At 41.0% G+C, this 23543-nt stretch overlaps 2 protein-coding genes across 10 annotated transcripts; one reads left to right on the top strand and one right to left on the bottom strand.

The window, feature by feature from the left end:
- The first annotated feature begins 1055 nt into the window (after positions 1–1055).
- LOC112575379 lies at positions 1056–12826 on the top strand. 2 transcript variants are annotated; one of them, XM_025257204.1, is made up of 7 exons: positions 1056–1822; positions 5438–7730; positions 8156–8324; positions 9044–9186; positions 9461–9635; positions 10615–10660; positions 11074–12826. In XM_025257204.1, the coding sequence occupies exons 2-7, from the start codon at positions 5552–5554 to the stop codon at positions 11209–11211; spliced, it is 2850 nt and encodes a 949-aa protein (XP_025112989.1). In that variant the 5' UTR covers positions 1056–1822; positions 5438–5551; the 3' UTR covers positions 11212–12826. The 2 variants fall into 2 exon arrangements, with proteins under 2 accessions (XP_025112989.1, XP_025112990.1); XM_025257205.1 differs by lacking the exon at positions 1056–1822 and adding an exon at positions 3876–3987.
- Positions 12641–20168, bottom strand: LOC112575381 (ELAV-like protein 1-B). Of its 8 annotated transcripts, none has more exons than XM_025257212.1 (4): positions 20019–20132; positions 18493–18559; positions 15303–16018; positions 12641–14326 (listed from the first exon to the last, which is right to left on the bottom strand). In XM_025257212.1, the coding sequence occupies exons 3-4, from the start codon at positions 15999–16001 to the stop codon at positions 14084–14086; spliced, it is 942 nt and encodes a 313-aa protein (XP_025112997.1). In that variant the 5' UTR covers positions 16002–16018; positions 18493–18559; positions 20019–20132; the 3' UTR covers positions 12641–14083. The 8 variants fall into 8 exon arrangements, with proteins under 8 accessions (XP_025112997.1, XP_025112993.1, XP_025113000.1 ...); XM_025257208.1 differs by having other exon boundaries at positions 15303–16022; positions 20019–20128; XM_025257215.1 differs by having other exon boundaries at positions 15312–16022; positions 20019–20121.
- Between the last annotated feature and the right edge of the window lie 3375 nt (positions 20169–23543).

Below are 23543 nucleotides of genomic sequence, written 5' to 3'. Positions count from 1 at the left end.
GTTTTGACTGGAGACTGTAGGCAAGACACCACCGTCACAGCATTGTTGCTGTGAGCTTGGCTGACTCACACCAGATCCCATCACAGCCGCATTGTAGGTTGAGGGACTCGAAGAAAAAAAAAAAAGTAAAACCGAAAAAATCTGCTGACAGCATGGAGGCACATAATGGAGGAGTCGATACAGACCTTGACTCCGAAGAACTAGCCTTTGGCCAGTCTCGACACGAAATGCAAACACTCTTTGCGTTAGTTCCGAGGGACACGTCTTGGTTTAAAAAAAAAAAAAATCCTAATTACAATCGGAATTTCAATAGACAATTTTATCAACTTTAATTATTATGTCGAATTGAAATTATTCTCAATTCAAATTAAATGGATTGAAACAAATAAATAAAGCGGTGTCATCTTATCATGGTGTCATGGAGATATGGCAAACTCCGACTCCGTAGTTCTGGATATCGAGTAACACTGAAGCATAATGACAGACTTGTTTGAGGAGAAAGTTGATTGTCTCGAGATAATGCTTCCACAAAGAGATTTTTCACGAACTGTTGTCTGTGTCAGCACAACCATGGACGTGTACAGGTGGACTGCTGTCTGTCTGCCGAGACCAACGCTTAGCCTCTTGCGAAGTTCTCGGCGAGCCTAAACAAGAATTTGACTAAACCGGAAGCTTTGTAGCCTAATGCCTCGTTTTAGGAGTTAATCTGAAATTGTAAATAAACCGGAAGCTAATGTCTTGTTTTAGCAGCTAACTGGTAATAATCGTCTGCCAGCAGTCCAGTAATACAAGGTCGCGGTATAACGAACACTCGGCGCTTATGCGTCGGTGTATAAACAATCCATTTACACCGCATCAAACAAATCAATATGCAAATAAATTAACAGAGCTACTGCGCAAATAATTACAACCACGAGAAAAATAAGAAAAAAAAAGTAATTGTCAATAACAAGATAATACACAAATAAATCATCGTGTTTAATAATAAAATAATTAGGACAGTCAGGGATGAAAGAACCCACTATAGCTGTGGTCTAGTAATTATTTTATTAACAGCATCAGCTTGCGTGCTGCAGCAAGTGGTGTGTACGTGTGTACGCAGGACAAACAGCATCGGTACACTGGTCAATCACAGAAAGGTAGACACAGATGAGTAACTGGTGCGGGTGGTGGGTCGGGTAGAGGGGGTTGCCAAACCTCCTACGCTAGTGTTACTTTGACAAACTGATCTCAACCGCCAGCGCGAGGTGTCAGTCGGTCGTCTACCGAGAGGACGGGAGCTCTCCAAGCTTGACGGCCCGTCAGTCCGCCGTCGCCGCCTGTGATGGGAGTAGCGGCGGCTGGCAGACGACAGCGTGTGGGAGAGGATGGGGGAGGTGAAGAGCCCTGCCAGAGGGGGGGTTGGGGCCCCGGTGGTAGCTTGGGTGGGTCGGCGCCTGTCGGCCCAACTGTCTGCCCGTCTGTCTGGCCGTCTGGCCGCCAGCTCGCCGTGGCGCCCTCTAACGGGCTGTTTATCTGCCCCGACTGGCGCCGAGCTCTTCGCGCTTGCCTCTCAATACTTCGATTTTCCACAAACCCCCAAACCCACACCCAGGCCTTCCTGCCTTCCTTCTCTCAGGCTGCGGTTGCCGCGCAGGCGTTCAAACCCAACGTAGGAGGCAGAACACAGAAGGTCTGTGGCCATCTCCATCGTCTGATGTGACGGGAAGCCAGTGGTGGTGGCACTGACACACCGACCTGTTCGCTGGAAACAATGGAAAGTCCTCGAGCCTCCCTTCGCTGGATGTCGGAACTGCTCGTACGACAGTGACAGGTGTCGCAGGTTAGTTTATTGTTATTTGAGATTCCAGCAAGCATCAAGTAGCTATGGTGGTTGTATTAAATACTGAGAGGGAACATCTGAAAGATCGGTACGATTATTTAGTCTTTAATTCTTTATCTTTCACTGTCTGTCTGTCCACACAGAATGTATAATCTGCATTTGCTCATAAATAACTCAGAATCTTTATGTGTGTCATATAAATGAAGCGAAAAATGGACAAAAATATTACCCAAAAGCTTAAATAATTACCACGTATCAACAAATGTTAATTTTATCTCATAACAAAAAAAATCTCAATCCAGTCCTTTATAAAGCTTTTGCAATGTGTATGGAAAAAGCAACAAATTATTTAAATATTTATGGTGGAATAAATACTGTATCTGCTACTTACTGTGTATTGTTCATATTCCTATGAAGCCAATTACTACAAAAATTAGTTTTAAAAGTCATTCTGTGCGTTATTAAATATACTGTCAACATTTTAAAAGTAAAGATTATAATGAAACGGATACATTATTGTGATTTGTCTTCTAGCATTGCTTTCACGCATATGTTAGGTTAGGTTAGGAACATGTTAGGTTCTCCAAAATATTTATCATCAGTTATTTTTGTGTATGCTTGCTAAGGTCTATTTCTAGTTCTACATACACAAATACACAAAAACGTTTTTAAATTGAAAGGATTTCCAGGCTGTGCTATAGACCATAGACCCTCTCACTTGTTTATAGTATAGATAAAGCAGGTATTAGCGAAGAGTCTAATCAAAGCCATGGTCATTACAACTAATTCCAATCATTAAAATGTCTCACAAATCACTCAGAATGTTCTCGTAGTATTTTGAGGTAGCGATGGCAGACGAGATCGATGGTCACCTATTAGGTCAGCGGTCAAGGTCTACGTTCACCTCCTACCTGTCAATATCTAATTTGGGGTTCTGTTGAAAGAAACACTATAAAGAGAGAACGAAGGAGGAGGAGTTTTAGGCAGACATGATGACTCACGAAGGAAGTATAAAGTGATGACTGGTGCTGTTCACCTCTTTCGTGGCTTTTTGAGTACAGATGACTTATTTCTTAACGAACGTGTGTATTTGACATTGGTACTCGGTTATTTAGTTTCATTAAAATCTAATACCGTCCAGAGGGATGGCTTTTACAACAGTATATTTAAAAATAAACTAATTTAAAAAGTAAAAACAAATTCAATAGTTTAGTTTAATCCTTGTTACTCTTCGAGGAGATTAGGGCCGCAACGATCAATAGACAGATGCATTGTTGTTTGTCAATAAATAATCGGCTTTTTACATTAATTACCTGCAAATATTATCTGGTGTTATCTCCCTCTGCCAACGGTTTTGGGAGTTTGACCTTAGGGCTGAGAAGTCAGCGATGGAATTAGGACTGGAGCCAGTCCGGCCATGTTGTCTGGGCAACACGTGGACCAACAGTGACCGTGAGAGAGAGGTGGCAGTGGTCGTTGTCATCCTTCCTAGGAGAACTATGACCTCCTTCCTCACCAGTAGGTAGATTACACAACGAGTAGAAAATGGCGGATTGGTGACGAGGAAGATGAAGAAGAAAAAGATGATGCGTTTAAGTGCAAATAGATAATTATGCAGATAACAAATTAAATTATTTTATTCCAGCTTTTAAAAATGTTTCCCTCTTCTCAAAGTGTGAACACGAGTCTTTCTAGGCAAGCTCATGTTGCTCGATTTTAAAGCCTCTGTAGAGCTTCCTACACTGACTGTTGTCGCCACGATTATCTGAATGCACCGACTCGGCAGTCTCAGGCCTGGTGTGACTCAGTCTTGTTCCGCCTGGACTGCAGTAATGCTGTGTGTTCGGGTATCTCAGGTAAACAACTAGACACAGCTCCCCTAATGTATCCACAATCATGCTTACAAAATTGTCCTTCAAAAGGAATGTAGCGATCGTGTCCTCGCTGTAGAAACTGGTTACCTTGGAGGTGGTAGTGGTGGTGGGGTGGGGAACGAATGGCTGCTAGTAAGAAGAATGGCATCTGAATTTAAGGACGGAATTACTTTACAGTTTTATACCAGAGAGGTGCAGCTTCTTCCTCCCCCTCCCTCATTTGACTTGGCTGTGAAGTGTTTGGAAAGATCAGAGAGGGAGAGATGTGCACCACCCTCACCAAAGCTGGCCGTGAGTGCTCTAACACCTCATTGGATTACCTTGTTTGTTTGTTAACGGTTACTTGGGAAACATAACATTGAGTACAAACTGGCAACTTTCGTCATTAACCCCGTGGTTTAATATGGAAAATCTTTTTGTATCTCGTGTATCTCGTATCCAGCTAACCCTGTGGTATACTATCCTTTCAATATCAGACACCAAAATTTGGAATTCTCTTCCACTTCATACTCGACATCCCCCTCTCCTCTTCTTTCAGCAACAGCTGAAGACATTTTTATAGCTGAATGCTGGAGTTTGAGTTAGAAGAGGACGGAGGTAACACGTGATTTGGACTACATAATACACAATAATGTTTTTATTCGTTTTGGATCTTTAGATGGATATATCATGTCACAAATTTGGTTGTTATTACTATTATTTGCTTAACCTGTTACTGCCTGACCCGTTCGACGTAGAATTGCATGTCGCCTAATATTAATAATAATAATAAATGCAAAATTTGTAAAGCGCATACTCACACTCCTAAGGAGCATGCTCTTTGTATAGATGTTTTAAACATCAAAGTAATATTTTAAAATTACACAAGACAGGATCGGATCGAGCTGTAGGTTGATAGGCAGAAGGGGCTGCAACTCTCTGAGGTAAGGATGGGTTATGGTTCATTGAGGCCTGACGTTAGCTTCATTCACAGCAAATCAAATATACATGTTGATAACAGATCAGGACAAAAAGGGCAGTTACAAAAGGAAGGCCAGTGTTCCCCACTCCCTTACATGTGGAAAATATAGACATAGGCGTGGAGCCTGCAACATTTTCAACGTGGCTAATTCATCACCAGGTGACAGGTCATCCTCACCAGGTGACAGCCCATCCTCACCTCCGCCAGACGAAGGCGACACGAGAGAGCCTGTTGTATCAGGGACTAATCTCCCTTCCTGTTCACCTCTCATCACAGGTATGGCACCTGACCACTGGCTCGTGCCTGCTCAATGACGTCACACTGTCAGCGCCCTAGCTGTCATCTCCCACACGGCTTTTAGTTTCTTGCTTCCACCTGCCGAGTTACCTTGCTGCCTCACCTGCCCACTGATTTTTCTGAGGTGCTCTTTCTTTTCTGGAGCTTCTGATTCCATTTTATTTTCCAGGATCTTTTTACTGCCGTACTCACGAGTTTACCCCCCGTTCCTTGTCCCCCCCCCCAACGCGTGCAGTGCAACAGTGCAGGTGAATATGTGGGTGTGGTGTGTAGGCGCAGGGAGAAATGGAGGAATATGGCAGGTAGCAGAGAACAGACTGGTGACACTGTATTCACTGTTCGGAAATCTTTTCAGGAATAAGTCCACTAATGATTTTTAATATTGTTTCTTGTTAAGAGAGGATACGTCTATCTGTTTCAATTTTTCATTTTTAGGAGAGTTTAATTATATTTCATTTAAAGTTGTTTATTTCTTCTGAACAGGTAACGGGTACCGACTGCTGCAGGTGCGTGGAAGTGACGTGAACCAATCTGTATAGCACACGGTTCAAAAATTTGCTCCAGAGCCGGCTGCGTCGTCTTCGACAATCGGCTGACATGGGGGACAATGCCACCAGCGAAAACAGCCGCATAGACTGGGATGTCGGCGACGAGGACTTGAACCCGGCTGTTGCTATTGCTGATAATGATGACGACGAAGAGAATGCGACGCGCTTGAAGGGTCAGCACACGAGAGCTAAGCATGCGTGCGATGCTGAAGACGATGTCAACGCTCCAGATGACGACGGGGTCATCTGTAAAAGTTCTCAATGTGCCTCATCACAGTCGCGCTCCAAACAAGATGCGCCCTCTTCGCGATGTAGAAAGCCCATGCCTGTAAGCCCTGGGCCTCAGCAGTGTGTGTCTCCCTCAGACAGTGAAATCTCGCGCATACGTGCCCGCCTAGGCGGCGACACTTCCGGTTTGGAGGAAGACGAAGAAGTAGACAAGAGCAGGTTGATGCAGTACGCGGAGGTTTTGTACAAGTGCGCCCTCTGTACGACCTTGCCCTGCATCCTGACCTCCAAGGCCAGCTTCTTGTCGCACGTCGAAGAACAGCACTTAAACAGTCCGCAGCATGGAGAGCACGCGCCCAAGTGCTCTCATTGTGATCTGCATTTCGCCACGACCTCTGACCTCACGGAGCATGTAGCCTGCGCACATCACGACAGTTCTACGGACAACGATGACAGTGACGATTCGTGCGACTCTAAATTACGCGAAAAGCTAGTCTACTCAGAGAAAACGGAGGCAGAGTTTCACAAACAATTGTCATTGAAAATGGAAATCGATGAGCGCGAGGTCGACGAGAACAGTGACAGTGACGAGGGAGGGGAAGCCTTCCTGAGAAGAAAATCGTCGCTGTCGCGTTCTGAAGCCAAGACACCAGCCAGTGACAGCCTGTATCGCCTTCAGAAGTTGGCGGAACAGATTTTACAGTCACAGGTGAGCAAGATGGAAATGCCGAGTGGTTTCGCTCTGGAAGGGACGGTGACCCTACACCCCAGCTTCACACCCGAGTTCGGTCGCTACACCAAGCTGGTGCGGGAAGGGGGCAACATCGTCTACTTCTGTCAAGTGTGCAATGTCAAGTGCCAGGTCAAGGCTGCATTTCACGTGCACTGCAACGGCATCCACCACCACAACAAGGTGCGCATCGCCGATAAGAACAGCAAAGACAGCGCGGTCAGCGACAACGGTTGTAACCACAAAGCCAGCAGCTTGTTAACTAGGTCGAAAGAGGCAACTGCACCACCTAACCAGGTCGTGTCAAGGGGCACGCTACTGAAGGTGCCTCTGGTTCCCCACTGTTCTGAGCGTGTGACCTCTGCCATGGACACGGCCTTGACCTTTCTGCCCTGTAACGCGTCCATGAGGGGGGAGTCAGAGAGCATCAGCACTGCTTTACGTCACGATGAGATAAAATCTGCAGCGCCACCTACCAGGGACGTCACCGCGGTGCGTGCCACCAGCGACTCCAGCGACAGCGACGGCAGCACTATCGGAGCAGACCACAAATCCGCCATGTCGCCTGACCGCGGGTCGCTGGGTCATCTCCATGGCAACCATCGTAAGAGACGGAAGCCGTATGCTCCGAAGGCAGTGCGTGGCGAGCGATGGCGGAGTCTCCCCGCGGATACCAGAAGCTGTGCTTCACCAGAAAGTCTTCATTCCATCCAGCTTGTTAAAGATACCGTTACTGCTAGCAGCGATAAAGAAAACTCTGGAAATTCCCCACGTAAAGTTGCATCATCTCCACCTAGGGGTCCTCAAGTACATTCACCCATATCTATCATTCACCGCGACTCCGTTGTGACAGACGACAGCCACGAGGTGCAAAAGCGCGTGAAACTTGAATATAGCGATGAAAACGTTCTTCTGTCGGATAATATTAAAACATCGCCCAAGATTGTTGAACGCTCGCATCATGTTCACAGTTCGGATGACGAAGATCCACTGGACAGCGCTAAGGCTGCCGTCCGGAAGCGGAAGTTACTCGACAGTGAGACCGAGATCACAAATGAGGCTGAAGAGTGTGGCGAGCATGCGCAGTCAAAGCACACTATCTACCCATGTCCTCTGTGCGGTTTTCATGCGGACAACTCCCAGCTGCAGGAAAAGCACTTCCTGTTGGTGCACAATGTCAACATAGGAAGTGACGTCAGCTTGTCGGACAGCTTTGGTGGACAGAACAACGAAGGCTGGAAAGTAATGAAAATTCGAGAAGTTCTTTCTGGTAAGCAACAGGATGAATTTATAGTTATGATTTAATTTTCATTCTATTAAAAAAAACCTTCTGGCATCTACAGAAACATTTTTTCATGTTTGCAATAAACGGAGTTTTAGTAACGGCTTTTTTTCATCTAATCCTTAAATTTTTTTTAATCAGCATGTGGGCATGGGTGATATTTATTTTAACAAAAACTACACAATAGATCACTATACAGATAATTATAAATAATGGGAACTGTCACGTTTATAATTTTGCGCTAAAAATTGTGGGATATTACGTGTAATACAAATTTAAATACTACAGATTTTATATTTTATATTTTAACTTCATCTAGTTCAAACATATTACTGCCTCCGTTAAATCCCACCAGGGCTGTGTTCGAAGTTGAGAAGCAGAAAAAAAGAAAATTCTTATTCTAAAATTGACAGGGTTGATAGAAGAAAGTGCGCGGGGCAGTGTATCGCGGGACCTGCTGCTTCAGAGGGTCAGTCTCTTGTTGGACTGTCCTCAGGCGGTCACGTGGGGTCCGGCCTGCAACCGCGCAGTCCGCGAGGAGCATCCCCACAGCGTGGCACAGCGCAAGGGCAAGTTCAAGAAGTATCCTTCTGGGAGCAGTGCACAAGTTTTATCATTATTATTTGTTAATAATATTGAAATCTGTTAAATTACCAAAAATAAGAGCTTATAAAACAACATACTTTGCTTGCGAAGATACCGCACTAGAGCTTTCATAGACCACTTTCTCGAGGGTAGTGGAGGATGTACCATCTTTGATGCCTGTTACCGCAATTTCGGGTGATTCATCAGAACTGAGGTCAAGTTGACAAAAATTAACAAAGTTCTAGAAGGGAAGTGGACGTAGTTGATCAGAATGCCTTTATCACGTGACTGTTTATGAATCTTACGCGGTGATGTGCTTGCAAAGAATATCTTAGTGTTCACTTGCCCTAAGGACCTTTTTCTGTTTAGAGAGGAGGAGCCATCAGTTTCCAAAATGTGCCAAACTGAAGCAAAGGCGAACGTGAGCCCGGGTTCGAAAACAATAAGCATCCAACGTACGGTTCAGATGACTCGAAGGGTTGTATATCCTTAGAACAAAAGTTGGAGGGGCTTGTTCAATATTACCACCCTGAATCGATACCCAGCATGAAGAAGAGGTGGGGGGGGGGAGTGGAAGCTTCCAGAATGTGACCGTTATCACTGTTTTCAGATTACCTGTGGTCTTCTGCAAGACACCCCTTGTGTCACCTGTATTTTGCCTTAGGCCCTATCTTAACTTTGTTGGTTCTGTTGTTCAAACCTTAACTTGCACCCAGGACCTACTTCTTCGGCGTGAGTCTCATTCAGCGTAGAGGGGAAGAAGATGACGAGGAGGATGTGGAGGAGTTTGAAAGCCTGACCTCTCGACCTCTACGCGATATGACACAGGACCTGGAGCAAATCCTTGAAAACTTGCCAAGTAAGCGACACTTTCCTCCGAATCGATATTGCAACAGCCAACAAGCAGACAGACGACCGGAAAGACCTTTCTAATTGATACAAAAAATGAGGGTTTGTGAATGGCAGTAGCTACCTGCCCTAACGAGAATATCACTTATTTGAATTGCGCTCACAGATTTCCGTTTTGTTGTTGTTTTTTTTTAATTTCGTTTTGTTTTTTTAAACATAAGGGAATTGTTAATTCGATCCCCTATTTCAAATTTTGACTACGAACGAAAATGTCTGTTTGATAGGTTTGCTGCGTTGGACAGGGCATGTGCAGAAAGGGGTGTCACGTGACGAAGTGCTGCGCGCGCTGGCGGAACTGGTTGGCGAGACGGAAGTGCAGCACTGGGGCGTGCAGTGCAACAGAGCAGTGCGCATGCTGTTCCCTCACGTGGAAATGAAACGCAAGGGCAAATACAAAACATATCCTTTATGAATCTAACAACTTTTTTTTAAGCAGTCAACACAAAATATTGTCTTCGCCCATTTCTGATATATTTTGATATCTTGAAAGTAAAATGATCATTTTATGAGAAATGTGTATACTGATCTATATCAGTATTTTATGTTTTGAGAATTGGGCTAGAATGTGCAATGTTTCAAGACAATAAGCCAAAGCTTTATCACAAATAGTGGATTCCATTTTAAAACGGATTTTTTTCTGACTAGTAGAGCGCCGCCCAACCCCACCTTTTCTTTTTTTTTTTTTTTTTTTTTCACACATGCCTGAAAATATCACCGTGAAAGTGGTCAACAGCACATGTATAAGGGTTGTACGTGGACACCTTTATATTGTCAAGGCTTCAGCCAATGGGATATCTATATCCATATCTAAATTGTCTCTGTGAACAAACATAATATCATGTTTGACCTCTTCCTGCGCATGTTCCTAAGTGATTATTTCGAAAACGTAATTTGTACTCGGCCTTATCTAGCCATTTATTTGGGAAGTTTTTTTTTTTTTTTTTTTTTTTTGAAAGCGCAGGGGGAATGTGGGCAAATTACTCAAGATTTCAATCTAGCATCCTATCCACAATTACAAAGACTGTGTGTTCTTTCCAATATAAAGATGTACTGAGACTGAAAATCTTTCATCAAGAAATAGAGTGGGAGGTAGAAGCATTTTAAAACTGGATCGCATTCGACCAAAACATTTCATTTGCTATTCACATTGTTGACTGCACAGTACCTGTCAGTCAAGAGTAGTTGAATATACTCACGAGTGGAAGCACGCTTTCTGACGAGACTGGGTTATTTTTATTGTTTTTTTAAGTGTATGAAAATTTATGGTTGAGAACAAATCTGTAACGTTTGATATATACCTGAACTGCTATATTTTGCTGTTCAAACCTTAAACAATAACTTTGACACGTTGTTTTTTGTGATCCTTAACTCTTGCCACTACAGTCTACTTTGGAGTGGGCTTTACCAGCGACAGACAAGCCTCGGTACGTATCGTGACTGCTGTTCACACAGATGTGCGTGCACGAGAGATGACGAGATAATTAGTAATGAATTCAGTCTTGTTATGTCGCCACCCGTTGTTCTCGACAAACTCCTCTTAGGTCTCTTATCTGTGCCTTACGATTTCTCCGAGGGTTACCCACAATAATTAGTTACATACCCTTACAGTTGGATGCCTCCATCTATCGCTATTTTGAATGGAACCGACTGACCAGATAACGAGTTGCGACTGTGTACTGCGCGAGGGAGGGAGTAGGAGGAAAAGCGAAACATCAGGGGGACGGGGATGTAAGAGTGTGAAATAAGATGCCATCAGACTGCATTCTTCTAAATCTCTGGTATTTACTAACGGCTGTAGCATGCATTTGAGTTAATTCGTCGTTGTTTTTGTTGTTAGGATAAGGTCAGAGACACCACCTCCCCACCCCCTTCCGACCAGTCGGAGCGCACTTGGACCAGTCCCTCGGGCTTGTCGGCCATTCCATCTCACGCCTGGGCTGCGTATCTCCTCAGTTTCGGCCACAAACTCCATTGAAATCACCTACAACACCTGCGACCAGCCACATGCCCTGACGACTAGATGCCCACCAGTTGTTCCCTTGGTTTTGGGGTCAAATCCTTTTTAGCGCCGCCCGGTGCAAGCAGAAACTGCCTAATGTTGATCTCATGCTCCCCAGTATTGCCCGCTACTCATCCAGCGCCCACATCAACGTTTTGTTGTGGTCTTTAGAGCTTGCTGTACATGGCTGAGCACCTCCACTCATTTTGCCATTGCGCCTGGTGCTGTTAGCGAACCAAAATCTTGGCACCAAGGCTATGCCTTCTCCAGCGATGGGATTCATGAAATGTGAACATGCAACTGAATGTAGTCTTCAAGTTCAGTACGCTGGATTTCAAGAGGGTTGTGTGCGATTATTACCCTGTGAGCAGTGGTGAAAAATCATCAAGTCCACCATAGCCAAATGGGAAAGGGACTCGAGAGTTTGTGGTTACCTACGAACAACTGTATTATACCGTTAAGTGTTGTGCTATTTCCTATTAATCCATGCAATTTATTGTAAAACTGATCTTCTAGCCTCAATGTGTGCCTGCAATCAGTTCTCAACAGTAAAATTGGTTATTTCTGTTGATTTACAGAACTGGAAATATGTTTGGCACATCTTTAATCAACAGATTTGCTCAAGATTGAACACGATGTCAGCAGGAGACTAGACATTCTGAAATTTAAGGTGTTAACGTGACAGTTTATTAAAGGATTTGAAGTGTGCTGTGTTGTGCTTTTTGACTTATGCTGTAACTAGAATACACATGAAACCTGTGGCTAGCCCCCCTTTAGCTTGCATGGAGGGGAAAGAATTTAAATCACTCATCAGGCAGTACTGGGGCCAGTTCCATATTTTGAAAAAAGGATAGTTTATAACAAAATTGTTCCTAGATGCACGAGTGTTTTAAAGTTGTTTGTGTTTAAAATTTTAAACAGCTCGGACGTGTTCTAATTAGACTAAAACGGTGACCAAGTAACAATCATTGGAAAAGCTGCATATAAGCAAACAAGATCATGTGGAAGACAACTTGTTTTGAACACACCGATGTCACCAGAAATATTAAAGATTGCAATGACTCCTGACAAGAGCAAAGTCTGCACTTAAAAAAATCCATGATTATTTTATCACAGCCTTGTTTTAGCTTTTTCATTCGCAAACTATATTTCAACACGTGATATGTTTACATACTGCTGAGTTCATATCACACAGTGGTCATGCATGCAACTTACCATTTCTAACTCGATTCAAGGCCTAAAAGTGTTAAAAGTATTGCGCAACTGGCCCTCTTGCATCCTCTAATAATTTGGTGATGAAAACTAAACAAAGGCCCACACCAGTCAATTTTTACAATCCTTTCACAGTCGACACAACATGGTTCTGTACTATTTTCTCACCAAGAAACTCACACCAACAACTAACAATGCAAAGTAGCTCTTTAATTGGGGAGGTGGGAAACTCATGAAATAACCACAGCTTTTTTGCTTTTTTACCTTAAAAGGACTGTACTAAAAGTAATTCTGCAGGCAAGTAAGCTGAACTTTTCAGCCTCTACCCTTTTCTACAAATATGTCACACTTTTTGCTGGGAAAGAGGAAAAAAAAAAAACGTTTAAAACCATATTTATGACAAGTTATAATTCAATACAAATAATTCTGAACTTTCAGCATAAAGCAGTAGTAATGATAATTGTAGTACCCATTTATAATTTAGATGGGGCATACAGGTCTGAATGCAAGATTATTATGGCTAGGCTACACATGCCCACCAAACAGATCTTTAAAGTAGCACAAATTTCAAATAAGAGTAAAATAATAAATTCTAATGAATAACAGGATATTTATTTTAAATATACACAAGAAAAAAACGGAACGGGAAGCAAATGAGGCTTCCGTGCATGACCATAAAATTTCAGCCCTCATTTCATCCACACTTGAATGCAAGTAGTCTAAGCATTGCATATTTCCCCCAAAACATTTTTTTTCCAAAATTAGAACCAAACCACCAGACATTTTAAAGCCTGCATGGTAAACAAACTCTTAAAGAAAAATGCACCCTTTTACTTTTTTCATAATAATTTAAGCGCTGAACCCCTAAAAACCAGTTATTTCTTAACATCACCTGCATTTTCCCCCCTATGCCAGCCCAGCATAAAGTTTGTAACTAGTTGAAAGCCTTTATAGATTTAAACACTTTTTTTGTCCTAAAAACCCCACTTTCATTTAGCTGAGCAGAAACAATTCCATCAACAGAGAAACAATTCAAAACAACTGAAGTGCATAACCACTCCTAGCAACACTGCTCCACAAAGAATCCGTACTAAGAGCTGACAAGCAAGGAGGGACAATCTCCTCTTTTGAAGCACATGATCACAAAACTTTTTTTTAAATCTAAGTCTGACCCTTCTGCTGCAAAAATGACTTATCAGCAACAAGGTTAATAATAATAATAATAATTTCAAATGACTTCACAAAAAAAGCATCCTTTTTTCATCTAGCCCACAAAGGTGTAATTCAAATAAAAAAGGAAAACACCAGGTATTTTGTTAGGTTTCTTCCCCTGCTTACAGGTTTCCACAAATTTAGTGGCAAAAGAGCCCCAGCACAAGAGCAATTTGACTAACAATTTAATGATTTAAATTCTTGCATCTTACACAGGCACCACTGCCTAGCTGCAATGAAGCAATATCAGTGAGAGGTTGAGAAACTAGTCTGCACAAGCAATAAGCTGGCTGACACATATCCTGCAGGGATACAAATACTAATACATCATAAGTATGGATGACCACTAAAGAGGTGAAGGGGGGTGGGGGGGGGGGAAGAGAGATGCTGTCACTGTTAAAAACTTGCAATGAAAATCAGCATTTTATGTCTTGAAAGAAACCTGCAGGGGTCGACCTTGGAAGTAAAATCCATTTAAATGGTTGATTGCATTTTGTGCTTCTTGAAAGTTTGTCATTGTGACAAAACCATAGCCCTTGCACACACCCTTCCCTGGTTCCATCACCACATTCACTTTTTGCACAGTGCCGAAGGGAGAAAACAGCTGCCACAGTGTGCGCTCTGTTGCATTATTGCCAATGTTATAGGCAAAGATGACATAACCTCCCTGCAATATACATAATTTATGTTTAACTTACAATCATCTTATTTACTATGATACAGTGTGCTGAAAATCTTTCTCATAAAAGCAGTCACAATTTTACACAGTTATATTAAGGGCAGGGTGGCGGCGGCAATAAGTATGCTTTATGAACTCCAAGAAGAAAAAAAAAACCTACTGCACATATATACATCTGTTTAAATGTGCAGGCAACACAATATTTAATTATGAATACATTGCTACTTAACCTTCATTCAGATTTCACAAGCAAATAAGCAAAAACAGTTTTAAAGATCAAGATACCATTGGCCAGGGGTACAACATTTCTGAAGATTTTAAGAAGCAAATTTTAAAAGCCTTTTTTCTTGAAAATTGCTCTTATGTCAAATTGATATGTTGCGTGAACATTTTAGTGTTTTGATGTTGGTTTTCCGTTCCTTATTTTAAAACTGAGCTCCCACAATTTTAAAAGAAATGACCGAGATTATTACAATCAGCTTCTGGAAAAAATTGGAGGTTTGCAAAATTTAAAAAAAAAAAAAAAAAAAAAAAAAAAGAAGATAAACAGAAATTCTGGCTTAAACAGTTTTAGTTGGAGAAAAGTTCTAAAAGTGTGTGATGTCTGCACTAAGAACACTCTATAAAACTTTTTTAATGCACAAGTTAAAACCTCATGGTGTGTAAAATTAGAAATGTGCTGTTAAATTTTCCCCAAAATACTTATGCATCAAATGTGGACAGTTTAACACCACAGTTGTTTTTCAATGCACTAGTTCTTTATTGACAATGATGCAGTACACATGGGTTTTCTCGGTAACGGATGTACTATGTGTTACAATTAATAACCCACCCACACCCACCCATGTCACTTGTATTGACAAGAACTGAATGATGTTTAGTGTTCATAACATAGAAAATAGGTCTCACACAAAAGACAGTGCTAGTTGAATAAAGCATTTTCTCATGACAGGATTCGACTTGCCTGGCTTACATTCAATGTAGAACTCTGCACATTGTAGTTACCAGACATGGGGTTGTACCGGAACCTGTTGCCCTGATTTCGCATGGGTCCTGGGCCATGCCCAGGAAATATTGGACTGGGAACATACTGCACATTTGGTGGCCGCATCTTTTTAGAGTTGTCATCAGCAAATTTGATTAGAATTGGTTCTGTGCAGCCTTCTGGAGTGGTTCCACTAACAGAGCGAATAGCTGCTTCTGCTTCCTGTCGAGTGTTGTAGAGCACAAAGCCAACACGCTTGGAGACTCCCGTCTGAAGGTCCACCAACACCCTTGACTGGATGATCTTGCCATAGGGCTCAAACAGTTTGTTAAGCTCATTCTCTGTCCAGGGGATTGGAAGATTGCGGATATACAAGTTAGCTCCCTTTATGTTTTCTCCTCCCATTCGAGCTCTGGCAACCTTGATACGCTTATTCTGCAACTGCAAGCCATTCAGTGTCTGGATTGCTCGCTCTGCATCAGCTGCATGCTGGTAGTCTACAAACCCAAACCCATAGCTGTAACCTGTGGCTTTGTCTCGGATGATCTTTGCAGACTTGATGGGCCCAATGCTGAGAAACATGGAACGGTATTCCTCATCTGTCAGGGTCTGTGGCAGATAATTGATGATAAGGTTGGTTGGGCTTTCTTCCCCAAGACCTTGACCAACATCTTCCATTGTGCTTGTCTGATGTGCTTCCTTGCGAGTCCATAGTTTGAGTGAAAGAAAAAAACCAAAAACACAAAAAAACTTTAAAGAAAATAAAAACCTGGCAAAGAAAAAGAGAAGAGATCATAATGCTGACTTTGAAATCTGGTGGCAGTGAGCTCTAAGACCACTAACCTTCCAGACTGATGGTAATCTTGTACTAATAGTCTTTTTATCTGATTGTGATTAGATGTTAGTTAGAACAAAAAATATTTTTTAGCAACAGAAAATTGAGTCACAATGAGCACTTGTTAGAAACAACGGTGTTGTAACACAAGCAAAAGTGTATATTTCTATATTTATATTTTTATAACTGACCTATGTCCATTAAAGTCTGAATATTTTTAAAGCTTATAAAGAAAAATTAATGGTGGACTCTGAAGGGCAAAGAAAACAAATCTAAAAATATTAACAGGATTACTACATACTAATTCATACACTAACTTTTTAAATTTTCTAGATAATTACAATAGTTCTTGATATGTAAACAAATAACAGGACGTACGACAAAACCTATTTAAACAACCATTAATTTAATCTTGTGCTTTTATCTTACGAGTCTTAGCCAAAACGGTCAATATGCAACACAATTTGTAGTTATATCAATTCATATTGGGGAAGTTCACTCTGGTTTACAATTTCATCGGCATCCTTGATTTGAGACAATACAGGCAGTTCTGCACCATACCTTGTAAAAGTAATATGCCACAAGCAAAACTGCTGAAGTTCCATTTTACCTACACACAACCATATTGAGTGCAGATTTTTAAGGCCAGACTATAATTGATAGTGGTGTTTTGAGCAGCTTAAAATTGCTATCATATCCAATGCGACATCATATTTGACCATTCTATATTGCAAACAAGAATCTATAAAGAAATAGTTTAAAAGACCAACATAAAATGCCTTTTTTAAGTCAAAAAATCATTTCAAAGTTTTACATATTGTATGTGCACATGCACTTTCAAGTGAGACTAAAGCATATCCCTCTAAGCAAATAATACTTTCTTTGACTAGAGTTTCTGCATGCAACAAAGTTATTTACGTGTATTTTTAAAAACTAAATGTAGTTTTCTATTGCACCAATCATGTCATTGATCTACAAATGTTAGTGATTCAATTTTTTAAAGTAAACTCACTTTCTAAGTCTGATTACACTGCCTGCTTCACAAATACCCAGTAAAAGAGGAAAATAATTTCGATGCCAAAAAAAACCTCGACACAAGGAAAGCATGTAGCTATCCAAAGATGTATTGCTTATCAAGGATGGCAGAGATGTTAAAAAAATTTACCCACAACACATTATAAAAGAATATTTGTAAGTGAACTTAATAGAAAGGGTCGTTAGTTGCAAGACTAAGAAAGCTGTATCGAAGGGACAACAGTACATGTGATAAGATAATTATATTGTCACACATAAATTCACACACTACCCTGCCCACATCCAAAACAAATCCTCCTGCAAATCTCCAGCATAGGACTACTGTCACTGCAATATATCTAGTCCAACAGAAAGTGTTGACAGCTTCAGAAAGGGGGTGGGGTAGGTAAAACCCATGGAAACAAAAAAAAAAAAACAAAAAAACTTCACTTCTCAATTGTGCATGTTTTTCCATTTACCTCTCTTAAGGCATTTTGGCTAAACATTAAAGCAAACACAGTCAAATGCCAAAAATTTTAATTGGGCATCTATTCCCCAGATTTCAAAACACTTAGATCACTATTTTAAGTTGCATTTCCTGAACGTCTCTTAGCTAAATTTTGTAATTTTGGGGAATTTCTACTTTAAAACTGCATTACTGTTATGGCCAATCTTTTGTCTGGCATGTATAGATTGCTTTAGAGGAAAAAAATGAAATTGATTTCATTGCAATTACTGGTTTAAAGATGAAATCAGAGGCAAGCATGCTTCTAAAAATGTAATTTTAGAGTTGTGTTTAATGGCCACCAAGAGATACTCTTAAAAACATTGCTGACATACAGAATTAAAAAAAAAACAAAACAACCAAGCCATTACCAGTTGCCTGGTTCAATTTCTGACTGAAACAAAATATTAAAAAGTTTATACTGATGCCATAAAGGACAATCCAGCAAATCAAACATGATGAAATAAAGGTTTAATAAAAATAATGTTTTAATGACGATATCTTTAGCAGCGTACCTGTCTCTTACTCCCTGTTATAACTAAAAAAATCTTCTACATGTTTCCATGTCAAAATCTAGAAAACATTTATGGGAATATTCACACTCTGATATAAGCCAAATCAAAGAAGAACATTGATGCCCCATAAAACCTTGCACCGACTTCTTTTAAATACTCGTCATTAACCACAGGAATAAAAATTAAAGGAAAATTTTAAAATGTCAAAAATAGCAATAAAAATATCTGTCTTTAAAGATAAATAAAGAAAAATACAAATAGTATAATAAATCAGAAAAAGAATAAGTATAGATTTGTTACCTCAAGTACCTCTAGCAACTGGTGTCAGGGAAATGAAAGGTCGAATATAAAGTACCGCAAGTGCTCACTGAGGAAAGAGACCAACACTGTATTTTGGGTGGAAAAGAATATGAAACACAACATGTATATGTGCATAAATATTTTTTTAAAAAAGGAAAGGGTAAAACTGGATGGGAAATGCTTCTTTTCTCTCTTGTGGTTCAATGATCTACCTCAAGTGCATTATATGACCACAACACCTGAACTGCCTCCAAAACAAAAAGGAATAAAAGTACAAAATAAATATAAAATATATTAAAATCCTTTTTTATGAAATGTTTATACTGTCAAGTGTGCAGCTCCAGTTTAAAAGACAATGTAAACTGATATCCCAAGTTAACAAATTTTTGACTAGTGTGCACAAGCATCCAAACTACCAGCAATTATAAAAGGAGTAGGAAGATCCTCAGGTTTAGTCCTTGTTATCCTCAAAACACATAGCTTTGGGGAAGCAAACTTCAGGCAGACAGTGAACAACATTCACATTCTTGCCTCCTTATTGTCTTTTTTTAGGGGACAACTGCCCTTCTTACCCCCCCACCCACCCATTCCTATGCCACTGTTTATGATCTTCATTTTCTTTTGCAGCCTTATTGTTATTCATTTGCATGAGGTCTAGCAGATTTAACAATATTCTAAAAACTAAAGGGTGAACAAATTCCCTTCTTTTTGAATCTTTAAATGTTACATGTCATGCAAGAAAATGCGCATTTTGTAGTAAAAGTAACCACTGCATGACTTTCTACAAACTTGGTATTTGGTCTAGCTAATGAACTTAATGGCTGTTAACCATAAAATAACATTTATCGGTAACACAATGACTGATGTTTTTAAATGCATAAAATAAGTCAAAATAGTCAACTGTTTCGTTCTCTAACGCGTCTACCTACCACTGGAACTGTTCTCGCATTTTAAGGACTTTACAATAAGGCCTGAAGGATTTAAACTAATGAAACTATATGCAAATAAATTAACACTTAAAAAAAATCCTTAGTACCTGATCATAGATCTCACCTGAAAAGAGTGGAACGAGCACTGACCAGAAATCAACTATTTATTTGTGCCTGACACTTATTTTTTTAAATTTAGTTTTACTATTAATTGGTTTGGCTGAAGTTTCACGATTTCATGCATCTATCCTGCGTGCAGACATGGCAGTTTTCATGATTGATATAAGCAGTGAAACAATGGGAAACAAACAGCAGGTGACCCCTTCAAATGAAGATCTTTTTTTTTTTTTCTACCACGGTATAATATAACAGTAACGTTAAAGACAAAGGAATAAAATATTTAGGACGACACACACCTCGACCACGTGGACATTTCGGGGAGTGCTTCAAAAAAACACTAAGAAGCCAATTAAGATAGCTTGACACGTAATACAGCATAAACATATCTTATGATGTTAAGTAGAATATCGCTTTTTCAAGCAAACTCAACACTATTTCTAAATCAAATGTTTTTACTATTTTAATAGCAGATCGTACCTGAACCAAAGATGGCGTCGATTTCTTGGCGCTAGTGCGTCATAAGATTAGAATGTGTCGCGCATGCGCATGATGTTGTTGTTTACGATCTGCAGTAACGTTGCAATGTACGTGCGATTGGTGAGATTAGGCGGCTGTCTGCTGCGTCCGCACTGCCTTACACACTGAAAGACTCCTACTTGGCGACCTAACGTGATAAAAAGTATATGGACATAAATGTCTAAAGTTAGCCTCACGAGAGTTGAGGGTGGCAATATCCATTATCTTACAGGTGCCGCATTCCAATATTGGGGAATGTAATATGATATTTTTCTTCTTCCTCCTCGTCGTCGTCGTACGTCTATTACATTTGTTTGACGAATGTGCCATGCCCAAAGACTATGGATGTTATCATAAACTGAGGTATTTTTAGCAGGTTTTTGCACATTCTCTAGAGTTCGGTGGACAATATCATGGTCAGGCCATTGATCGATCCTGCCGATCGGGTCATCGAAGTTGGTCCAGGAGAGGACTTGTGTACATGATTTTCCTTCAGGAGATAATTATTATTCTACTAAATTTAATTACTTCTCACACCTACGTTCCAGTGCATAAACCCGAACGGATGGTTGGTAACTTGGTAGGCCTGTACTCCTCCAATAATAATAAAAACGAGGATTTAAATAGCGCTTTTCCAATGATTTGCTCAGAGCCCTTTTTTTTTTTTTAAATATACATAAAAGTATATAGACTGAATCACCAACAACCATGCACCCATCTTCAGACAAAACAGACATGCTCAATTCTACAACAGACACCCGCTCATATGCAAATTTATGCACGCTCATAGTGAGGACAATTAGGCCCAGTTTGAAGTCGCCGTTCTGAAAATTAAAGATGGTACAATGATCAGTCGAGTGACAAATTAAGGCCGATAGGTAATCCGTTTCAAATTAATGGAGCTGACTATAGAAGATAGACCTCTGTCCATACGTCTTTGTCTTAGAGGGACTCGCAGACGCTTGCATGTACGTGTCGATCAGAAGTGCGAAGAATTAAGTCGTACGGGAGTATAGATGGGATCGAGTGAGTTCAGAGAGGTACTGAAAACCAGTGTCACAAGCAACAATTAAAGTCAGTGGAAAATTCGTATCTACGATACACGATTGGCAGTCAGTCAAGAAGATGATGCGTGATATATATATATGTTCACATCTAGATGGTCTGCAGACGAGGCAAACAGTATTATTTTGAATCCTTTGAAGTCTGTCAAGATTAAGATACTTGAGAATTCCAGCTAAAAGAGAATAACAATAGTCCATCCTCGAGAGTACAAAGGCACAGATGAGAGTTTTAGTTGCATCAGTGGTGAGATAAATTAATGACGATTGGTACTAATATATCCTACGACGTTCAAGGTATAAGCAGTTCTGCAGACATGAGAAATATTCTGATGAAAATTAGTCAATCTCTGATTGAGAATATCACACAAGTTCCAGACAGGTGCAGAAAGGAATACAGCAGCACGTGGAAAAGAACCAACCAGAATGCCACTATCCAAGACATTAAAAGCACAAATGGGGCTGGATAGGACACACCCTGCGCAAACCAGCTGACACTATTGCCAAGCATTCACTTGACTGGAATCGTCAGGGAAGACGAGTTGGGAGACCTAAGCAAGCTAAGGTGACCAGACGTCCCGCATTAGGCGGGACAGTCCCGCTTTTGACCTCGTGTCCCGCCTGCTCATCGGGCGGGACGCCCAATGTCCCGCTTTCTGGCTTTCTGGCAAGTCGTCCATATCAAATGCCACGGTTGTCTGAAAATCTGAATACCGTACGCTGATTCGGCGTTCTTTGACGGTGACGACACCATCATCGGCACGCGTCCCGCTTTCGCCCCCGAAACGTCTGGTCACCTTAAGCAAGCAGACTTGGGAAAGAACAGTATACATTCTCAACATCAGCTGGTCCGAGATCTCTAATACAGACCTGTGGGAGAGAACCAACCAAAAACCTGCCAGCCAGGACATCAAGAAGCGGATGTGGGGCTGGATCGGTCACACCTTGCGAAAGCCGGACGACAATTTAACGGGACAAGCTCAGAGCTGGAACCCACAGGGAAAGCGCAGGGTTGGGAGACCCAGAGACATGGAAGAGATCGGTTCACAGCGAGGTGGAGACAGCTGGCATGACGGTCCCAACTGGAAAGGGACGCCCAAAACCGGGTCCGATGGCGTGGTGTAGTTGCGGCCCTATATATGATCCACTGGGAACAAGAACATATAGCATCGGCTAAGCTAAATTTTGATCGCTTTTTTTGACCATACAACACTTCATCATCTTGAATATGTACGGAGCCACTGCGTCATATGGGGACAAGATTACAGCAGTTGTTTCTAAAACCACATAAGAATAAAATAATCAGTATTAGCATGGATATACAGTGGAACCTCGGTTAGCGAACGCCTCGGATAGCGAATATTTCGGTTAACGAACAAAAATTTCTTTAAAAGTTTGTCTCGGATAGCGAACAAAATTTCGGATAACGAACAGCCACGTGAACAACACGTGACCGACCAGCATGTCATCATTCGCGCTCGAGACACAGTTACGATCAGTCGTTCCTTATCTATGCGCATCCTTCTTATTTAGTGATTGTTGTGCTTTATTTTAATAAGATAATCCTCAATCATGATTCCAAAGAAGATTAAGACCAATTAATAGTAGTGAGATAATGACAAGGAAGCGGCCAACAAATGAATTGAAAAAGGAAATGATTTCAAAGTATGAAGGTGGCATGCGTCTGTCGGATATGTGATGTCGTATTACCGAAGAGTTTTACAAAAAAGGCAGAAGGAACAGACACTGGACAAGTTTTTTCCTTTAACCTTAAAGCTACAGAAAAAGGTTACCCCCGATTTTATAATGTCACGTGTTCATGGAGGGGGAATCAGTAATTCCACCCCATCCTCCCCACACCTGCTTCCACCCACGCCGTCAAAACGGCAAGTTTTCTGATGTTTCAATGCTTTCGTTAATGTTTTTATGTTTATTTAACTCCATTTATATTGCATTCTAACTGTTCTCATTAAAACAAATACCTATATAGCCTGTAACTTTCAAATATTAGCGAGTCAACAGGGGCTGGGAACCAATTAAATCTATTTCCTTTATTTCTTATGGAAAAAATTGTTTCGGATAACGAACATTTCGGATAACGAACAGTTTTCCAGAACGGATTAAGTTCGTTAACCGAGGTTCCACTGTAATACAAGTTCGTGGTATTTGTTTTCCACCTCACGGCTTTCCAGGAGTGCGGCGTGTAAATAAAGAAATAGACGTCCGTGATCTGCTTGCCAAAATTAAACACTATATTTTACAGAACTAATAATAGGAAGTAACAAAAAAAAAGTAACATCTTTATGATTCAATAGATAATATCTTGACAAAAGAGAATGTGTATCATACCACTGATTTGTCCGTGATCATACCAAGAGCACTATATATACTGCACACACACACACGGGCAGAATGAAGTTATGAT

This window comes from Pomacea canaliculata, linkage group LG11 (assembly GCF_003073045.1).
Source record: "Pomacea canaliculata isolate SZHN2017 linkage group LG11, ASM307304v1, whole genome shotgun sequence".
In the NCBI taxonomy this organism is placed as follows: Eukaryota; Metazoa; Mollusca; class Gastropoda; order Architaenioglossa; family Ampullariidae; genus Pomacea; species Pomacea canaliculata.
The sequence above is the reverse complement of the archived record's forward strand: the minus strand, read 5'-3'. Positions and strand labels throughout refer to the sequence as shown.

Excerpts from the sequence above, each read along its gene's own strand:
- LOC112575379 (XM_025257204.1), top strand. The coding sequence starts at position 5,552 with ATGGGGGACAATGCCACCAGCGAAAACAGCCGCATAGACTGGGATGTC. Across the intron at positions 8,325-9,043 it reads CGCAAGGGCAAGTTCAAGAA|GACCTACTTCTTCGGCGTGA; the intron begins GTATCCTTCTGG and ends ACTTGCACCCAG. Across the intron at positions 10,661-11,073 it reads CCAGCGACAGACAAGCCTCG|GATAAGGTCAGAGACACCAC; the intron begins GTACGTATCGTG and ends TTTTGTTGTTAG.
- LOC112575381 (XM_025257213.1), bottom strand. The coding sequence starts at position 16,001 with ATGGAAGATGTTGGTCAAGGTCTTGGGGAAGAAAGCCCAACCAACCTT. Across the intron at positions 14,327-15,302 it reads CTACATTGAATGTAAGCCAG|GGAGGTTATGTCATCTTTGC; the intron begins GCAAGTCGAATC and ends TGTATATTGCAG.